This window comes from Gossypium raimondii, chromosome 1 (genome assembly GCF_025698545.1).
Source record: "Gossypium raimondii isolate GPD5lz chromosome 1, ASM2569854v1, whole genome shotgun sequence".
Taxonomy (NCBI): domain Eukaryota; kingdom Viridiplantae; phylum Streptophyta; class Magnoliopsida; order Malvales; family Malvaceae; genus Gossypium; species Gossypium raimondii.
The window spans coordinates 47714547-47723539 of NC_068565.1; the positions used below are offsets into that span (position 1 = coordinate 47714547).

General features: G+C 31.4%; 1 protein-coding gene across 1 annotated transcript; it reads right to left on the reverse strand.

The window, feature by feature from the left end:
- Nucleotides 1-3489: 3489 nt before the first annotated feature.
- LOC105786189 (myb family transcription factor PHL5) lies at nt 3490-7221 on the reverse strand. The gene is made up of 7 exons (XM_012612525.2): nt 6541-7221; nt 6266-6461; nt 6117-6193; nt 5979-6018; nt 5856-5901; nt 5707-5776; nt 3490-4025 (listed from the first exon to the last, which is right to left on the reverse strand). The coding sequence occupies exons 1-7, from the start codon at nt 7051-7053 to the stop codon at nt 3816-3818; spliced, it is 1152 nt and encodes a 383-aa protein (XP_012467979.1). The 5' UTR covers nt 7054-7221; the 3' UTR covers nt 3490-3815.
- Nucleotides 7222-8993: the final 1772 nt, after the last annotated feature.

The window sequence follows — 8993 nt, forward strand, 5'->3', positions numbered from 1 at the left end:
AGATTCGCTGTTGTAACTTCAATCTACTTCACTTCAGCTTTAATCTATTCCACTATAATGTCAGGGAAATAAGATTCGCTGTTGTAGCTTCAATCTGTTCCACTACACCGCCAGGGAAGTAAGATTCGCTGTTTTTTATCTGCTCCACTACTGCTTAGGGAGACAAGATCTACAATCTTCAACCTACTCCACTGCTTCTCAGGGAGACAAGGCTGGTGTTTTCGGTCTATTTCACTGCCAGTACAGGAAGACAAGATCTGCCATAATCTATAGCTTTAATCTGTTCCACTGCAACGCTAGGGAAACAAGATTCACTGTGATGACTTCAATCCATCCCACTGCAACTTCAGGGGTATGGGTAACTTCATTGATCTATTCTCTGGGGAACATGACCTGTAGAATGAACCTAATTATGCCTAATGATTAGGATGCCATGATAAAAAAATGAATCAAATGCTCCTAAGTAGACGTGTATGAATGATGTTTGCATGAATGCAAAATGTCATTTTTTCGAGAATGATCTCTCTTTAACGCTTAAGTTGTCGTTGCTCGAAGTTTATTAAGGTTTTATCACTGTCATGTTCTAACGCCTTCTTGCCCGGCTGGCATCTCCAAAGAAACACTTAATCAGATTGCCCTGCTGGCATCTCCAAAGAAACATTTAATCCCGATTAAAGGCTCTTTGTGAGCTTCCCGATATGGCTCGCTTGAACTTCCCGATATATGGCTATCTGAAGCTTCCCGTTATTGGCTCCTATGAGCTTTTTGATTATGGCTTTTATGAGTTTTTCATTATACAACCTTGATAAGCTTTCCGTTACATGGCTCATATGAGCTTCCCGTTATATGGCTCGAGTGAGGCTTCCCGTTTATGTGCTCGTACAAGCATTTTCGAATATTAATTGATGAAGTATAGACTTGTACACTTTATGTGTACTACTCAGTACCCATCGATATTTTAAATGATTTAACGGGTAAAACCCTGATACGAGAAAATAAATGAATTCAAAGTGAATTGTTACTTGTATATACATGAAATACATAGAAATTTGGTATTGATGAGCTCATACACGATTCTTGAAATTTATGTGAAGAAAATGACTAACATGTTTGATGAGCTTGTGTGCTTTAGGCTATTAGACAAATTGCTTGGATGCATCTTATATGTTTATTTTAATGAAAATGAATGGTAAGTTAATTTCCCGTTATACGAACTTACTAATCATTAAATATTTTCCGTTAATTAATTTAGTCATGGCTTAATTAGCATAATTAACACTTAATCACACTTAACGGAAAATGCCATCATCATCCACTAACTATTAATTAAAAATGGTCTAATAACCATTTTGGACCATTGCTATCTAGGTCCTCAAGCCTTTTCTTAATTAAAACTCAATAGAGATTGGAATTTTACAATTTAGTCCCTGAGCTTTAGTTGACGAATTTACTTGACCATTCTTTAGAATATTTCCATGTTAATATTTCCATGTTAACTTTGTAAATTTTCTTATTTTATATTTATGGACTCGGTTTATGAAAATGGGGTTTTGAAACTGCATTTTCTGGTACCACTAAAAATCGGATTGTTATAATGACAACATCCAAGTCTCAATTCTCAACTCAACAAAGTTTGTACAGTTTTTTATCATACATATATATAAACAAGCATATATTTTAAAGTTATTTTTAGTATTGTTATACATCTATTTTGGCTTGAACATGTGGAAACATGGGGAGTGACCAAAAAAAATACCCACATGAGACTTTAGCATTATATCAAATATGATCTAAACATAACATATTAGACAAGCATAACCACATATATATACACAAGCATAAATGAAACGATAATCGGGTCCCCTTGTCGAAGGCCTCTCTTTGAAATAATCGGATTCGAAAGGCAACCATTACACTTTATCACATACTTAACCGGCCATACACATTTCATAATTAAATTTATCCACGCCATGTCAAAACCCATTTTTCTCATCACACCTTCAAGGAATTTCCATTCCATCCAATCATACGCCTTGCTCATGTCGAGCTTCACCACAAGGCCCTTGTTCGGACCATTTTTTGAACTATATAAGTAATGTATCAATTCATGCACAATAAGGATATTATCTTGAGTCATTCTACCTGGAACAAAGGCACTTTGATTTTGGCTAATACACATAGGTAAGAAGCTTTTTAAACGGTTTGCCAAAGTCTTAGCTATGATTTTGTAGAAAACCCTGCACAAACTAATCAGGAAAAAATTAGTCATATCCGTTGGTTCATTTATTTTTGGAATAAGGACGATTATCGTTTCATTTATACTTGTGTATATATATGTTTTGGATATAGGGATATGTGGTTATTCTTGTCTAATATGTTATGTTTAGACCATATTTGATATGATGCTTGCATGCCAAGAAAGTGAAATTGATGCTTAATGGTAGTAATGATGTGATCATACAAGTGAATAGGTGATTTAAAATATTAAACATGCTAAAAATGGTGTTTAAAACTTGATAAACATGTATTATAATGTTTGGATAAGATATGGTATTGTTTTGGGTCAAAATTGGTGTGTTTTGGGGTCATTTTTTAGTCCTAACAAACTTCTATCGATATAAGTGGTCAGATGTACCGGTACAAGTAAGTAGCCAAAATAAGAATAGTAGCAGGGACATCAACCGGTAGAAGTTTACTAGTACAAGCATGTCAATACATGGTTCCTCTCCTGTTTTGACTTGTTTTGACCTTTGAAGAACCGAATTAGGTTTGGATCATCCCCGAACATCTAAAACTCAAATTAAAATGATTTAAAAGTTTTTTAAATGACTTGAAGTCAATTCTAATCAATATGAATGATATGTAAAGTGTGATAAAAGTATGATATTGTGTTGATGTTGAATGAGAAGCAGATCTAGTTGTTTTAATTAATATCCTTGAACTTGTTTATGGTTGAAATGAATAGTTTATATAATATGTTAAATGTTAGATGTTTTGAATTGATTATAAAAGAAAAGCTATTCCATATTGCTTCGACAATGAATGTGGTGCTTCGCATTCAAACTTAATGCTTGAGTCAAGTGAAGGATGCTACAGAAGGAGTACAAGGTTACTAGGTCTCAATGACCTTAAGTGGTCCCCTCATGGTGAGTGCACACTTTCTAGGTCAGTTGGGAGGCACGAAGCTAAAGTCTCTTGTGGGTATTTTTTTGGTCACTCCCCATGTTTCCACATGTTCAAGCCAAAATAGAGGTATAACAATACTAAAAATAACTTTAAAATAATAAACACAAATAAAATAAAAACCAAAAAAACTAAAATAAGTCAAAATTAAAAGCAAAAATTGAAATTAAAACCAAAACCTAAAATGTGAAATAAGATTCAACTTCAATTTTTTTTATAAAAAATAAACCTATGAGAAATCAAAATAATCACAATATAAACTCTAAAATAGAGCTCGACCCGAACAAAAATGTATTACAATACTCCTTATAGGAAATAAAAAAGTAATGAATTTTTATTGCAAACAAACTAGCTATCAAAAGAGAGAATTACATTGACTAGTGTATGATAGTTATAACTAGTCATTGTCGTTCATAAGAGCTTGATGATGTGCATGAATCGTTCAACAAACATTCACATATCCAAAGCTCATAAAGCGGCTCAAATCATGATTGAAACTCATTTATGTATTTTGTATGTTTTTAGTTAGAGTCATTTTGTTTTGATAGTCTTGTTTTTATGAGGAAGAACTGGGCTTTGTTGACATGCCTTGTAATTGGGCCAACCTTTTAACATGCAACTGACTAAGCTCTCTAACTTATCTTGGATGATATGTTACCAGTTCCTGAACTTTCTGCAATAGAAGTTTCAAAAACATCTTGAAAGCTAATTGAAGGATCAAATGGATTGATGTTGAAATCTTGGTTTTTTAAGAGGCTTTCACTAGTTTTCTGTTGTTGATCAATCATCATCTTAAGTTGCCTTCCTTGCTCTTCTATTCGAAGCTGTAGATTTCGCTGAATCTGACCATGAAAATGAAACAAAAGCTTAATTGTAAGGTTATGAAACGAAGCCACCAAATAGTTTATAGGACTAAAGTGCAATTTCACTTGGTATTAACTTATAGTTTTATAAAATTTTTATAGCTAAACATGCAATTTTCTATTTGGGTTAGGCCCCCTGCCAGCCTCCTGGCGCCACCCCTGATTATACAATGCTTAATCTTTGAACAAACATAGACCTAACTTGAAAATAAAATCGACAAACAATATAGAATTTAACCAAGGTGGGAATGGGATAACTCACTATTTAATCGGTATAAGTAAACACTACTTTAAGTTATACTAGTTTGCTATCCCCACTTTGCTTCGGCTAAATATATAATCACTTACCAATTAAATTAAAAATAAGTTTTTTTAAATATCAAATTCTTTTATTAAATCAAATGACAAATGATTGTGGTAGGCAGAGATTGTCTTAGATCAAATTCTAGTTATAATCCCTTTATTATGTTCAAATTTAGGATTTAATATCTATACCTTAATTTTACATAATATCATTAGTTAATTGAAATAGTTGATACTCTTGATAATTCGGGTTAAAATGTTTAGGTCAAATTTTTCTTAAAATACTCATTCCAACTTCATGCAGAAATATATATTATTTGTATTATAAAGATGCTTTTTTTATGAAAATCCACATCATCATTTAATCGAATAGTTAAGGATGTTACTTATTTTGATTAACTAATGCCATTGTAAAAGTATATGATCAAATTATGTCAATTAAAATATAAAGACTAAATCTCAAATGTAAACATAGTAGCTACAATCTTACTAATATCTTATGACTAAATAAAAGGAGGAAAAATAAGTTGTGCCTATAATTTCATAGTTGACTTGGATTTTTTTTAAAGCACTACAATTATAATGTATATAAAAGAGAAATAATAAGGGGCACACGTCAACATGGGAAGGTCTTAGAGCCTTCGGCCTTCCTTTTATATATACTAGTATGGTTTCAGCTATGCTTTGTGATAGGTTGATTGTTTGTTTGTGTCAAATTATAAACTAAAAAATTGATGGTTGAAATATGCTCTAAATTCCTATACTTTTCATACATTTAGAATTTAATCCCTATTTTTATCTTCAAGAATTTAACCCCTCTACTTTTTTAGATTTAAAATTTAAGTCCAATTGTTACCATAGTTAAAATTCTTCTATTGATGTAACATTTTGAAATCAAGAAAATATTCACTTGGTAGTTATATAATAATAAAAATAATATTGAAAATAATGATATGAATTTTAAGAAAAATAATTGTTTGTGGGAATAATGTTCGTAAGAAAAATTGACGTCGGCATATTAATTGAAATAGTTAATAATATTAATTAATTACACTAAGAGCCAAAATTGAAATTTGAGTATTGTTAAAAGAAAAGGGCAAGACAAAACCCAAAAAAAAAGAAGAGAGAAGCTATGCCACCTAGACCCTTGTAGTATTAAAATCATAAATGATTATGTAATATTTTAATTAAAAGTTAAGGACTATTTGGACTAATTAATAACATTATAAAAAATATAGAAACCAAATTACATTAAAAAATCTCAAATTTAAGGATAGCGGAGGGACCAAAGTTGAAATTTAACCAAAAGAGATATAGTATAAAAATGAGATAAAATGAAAAGAACAAATGCTATTACCTCTAATTGTTCATGAAGACGTCTTTGAACATCCAACTGAAGCTGCAATGCCTCTGTGAGGTGCAAACCACTGCCATATACATTACAATTTGTGATTAAATTGCAGCATATAATAACATAATAGCACTACACTAGGAATAGAAGTTTACGTTTTGACATCAATCTGAGTTAAATCGTTTCTTTTCTCTGATTTTCCTGCAACAATAAAAGGGTATGAACTTTTGGTCTTTGCAGAAGCATATATAATCAGTATGTATTTATGCAAATTATACCTTGAGCAGAGTCTGGCATGTATTTTGCAATTCGGTATTTCTGTAAGAAAACCGTAAGGAAACGTCTGATATTAGAATTTTAGCAAGAAGATCTTCATATCTTCACCAACATAATATAATCAACACAACATAAAATACCTGCAAATGGCTTTTCACATGGAAGATGGTCAATCCTTCAGTATCCATTAGTTTCAGAATTGCCTTTGGAGTTGCTTCTGTTAGATCCAAAGCAATAAATCATTTGAGAAAAAAAAGTTGAAAATCATGGTGTTGCAGTATTGACTTACTCTCAGCACCCCCAAGGCGTTTAACACAGTCCACGAACTTGTCGTGGAGATCTTGTGTCCACCTTATTCGAGTTTTACTAGTGAGCACCGTGCCGGTTGAACTAGGAGAAACCGAAAAGCTCCTGGGACTTGATTGCTTCTCTTGTAGAAAGAAACTTAGTTTTGCAGGCGAAGAACCATGTGAATTACAATAAGCCTGCAGAGGAAAACAGCTAAGAACAAACTTGTTTCATTTCACTAACTAGAATTCATAGTAAAATGAGAAAGAAATTTACCCCTTGATCTTGATTTCCTCGGAAAGGAACAGAAAAGTGATTGGGAAGGGTGGCAGCATTGGTTCCAAGCAAGTTACTTAGATCATGCGAGGGATCTTGTGTGGTTGTGCAGGACTTATCCGAAGATTTCTCGTATTGATTGCAAAAAATCTGGGATTTCATTAGTGATTGGATGGAAAAGTTGTCCCCAGAGGCATGGAATGAAGGAAGCTGAGAATTGCACAACTTGTTGTATTGAGAACAAAAAGAAGTGGCAGCTCCTTGAGACGATGACCCGTACTGTGGAAACCCCATACATCTTTCAGTTGCATAAAAGGCAGCACCTGGTGTCTGAAAACCAACCAGAATTGTACTGGAAGATGATGATTTTGGGTGATGCGAAACAGTTCCATCAACCATGGGAGTAGCCATGTTCCATGGCTGTTGAAAACCAACATATTCAAAATTGCAGTCCCTACTGAACCCAAGGTTCTGTTCTACATTTTCTTGGTAATCAAGCTTCTGAGTGTTCATTTACAAATCAAAAGTAATCAAAGATGGCACCAGCGAGTGAGTGTAGTATTGAATGAATTATAAGATGAAAAAGTCACGCAGAATACGCGCAAAAATCAAAGGAAAGGAGATGCAGATAAGATGAAGGAGAACCATGGCAGTGTGATGAAGAATTCAGATTTATGGTAGCAAAATTCTGATTTATATTCCTCAATGACTTGAAGTTTAAGATATGATGAATACAAAAAAAAAAATATATATATATATATATATATATAATATTTATTATTATACATTTAATGGATTGGAATGAACATTCATCTATTGCCAATTTGACACGACCGAAGCCAATACATTAATATATTCCAGATAATAATAAATTAAAATAAAGGTATTGTCCTTGTTTGAGAAAACTGATTCACAATATAAAATTTACGTTTCCAACTTTTCAATAATCAAAAGTAGAAATAAGACAAAAAAGCCAAGTCTATAAAACATCAAAACCAAAGGATTTATAGCCTTCATAATTCAAAAAAGATACCAGCATAAATTCCAATTAAATAGCATTATTCTTTTGTTTTATCATTTTCCCATTTCAAATGGGGTATCTGAAATTACCAGAAAAAAGGGAAAGTTGATGGAGTACTATTATACCAATATATCTCAAAAGTGGGAGTCGATTCTCAACTGTAAGATTCGGAAACATGTTGAAAACCCCATCTCCATTTAAGATCATCCAATTACTTCGGATGATACCAACTTCATTAATTAACCTCTTTATCATTTTTTTTTATTTCATCTCTAAAGTTAAAACAATGGAATCTAGCCGATGTTTTACGTATATATACTTACATTGAGATAGAATCTTTCTCTAAATGTGTATACAACCAACTTCATGCCAATGAATGTTTGGCTATAATTGTTAAATAGAATTACCTGTCAGGTTGGATTAAGGCTTCCTGTCCATTCTCACTGCCTTTCAGTGTAGTGAGTTTCGGCAAATTTATAATTTTGTTGCTTTTGGATAATAAAGGACTAGTTAGTATCGGGTCGTTGATCAAATCGGTTCAATTAATATATTGGTTTTAATTGAGTAAATTATTAAAATTTTTTTAAAAAAAATTGACTCAATCAATCTAGATACGTGGTTGAATCGATCGATTTCTGGTCCGATTAGTGTTTGAAGTCCTTTTGACTGTACTTGAGTAGGGGTGTTTAAATTTCGGTTAAAAATTGAACTGATCAAATTCGATTAACCGATCTAATTTGGTTGGAGATCAGTTAATAATTTTTTATAAGTTCGGTTATTGGTTAATTCTATTCAAAATCGGGTAAATAACTGAATTAACCAAACTTAATAATTAATAATACAAATTATATGTAGTTTTAAATCGATCAAATGAACATTATCAATTTATTTATTTTTTATATGGTTTATACTTATTTTAACCAAATAAGAGATAAAAACATATAAATTTTGATTAATTCGGTTAACAAACCTAATTAATTGAAATATTTCGTTAATTCAGTTAGTACTAGTTCAATTCGGTTAACCGTTTATTTGGGTTGAACTACTAGTGAATAAATTGCTCTCCCATTAAAACAATTAATAATTGTAAAATTTATAAAAATATATTCAATAAATTAGTGAATAATATTTCCACCCAAATCAATAAGTAATTGAAATGATTTTAATTTTATATAATTAATTATTTTATTACATTATAATTCAATAAAAATATATTCTGTTACTATAATTAATATGATCAATTAAAATAAAATAACCTTAAAAATATCAATTAAAATAAGTAATCTCATAAATAATAAAAATACAAAATAATGTTTTTTTAATTTTTATGTTATTAATTTATAAATAGGTAAACTGTACAAATGGTCACCCAACTATACTCACATTCTTGTTTTGGCCACCCAGCTTTAAAAGTTTTCAATTTATGCACTAA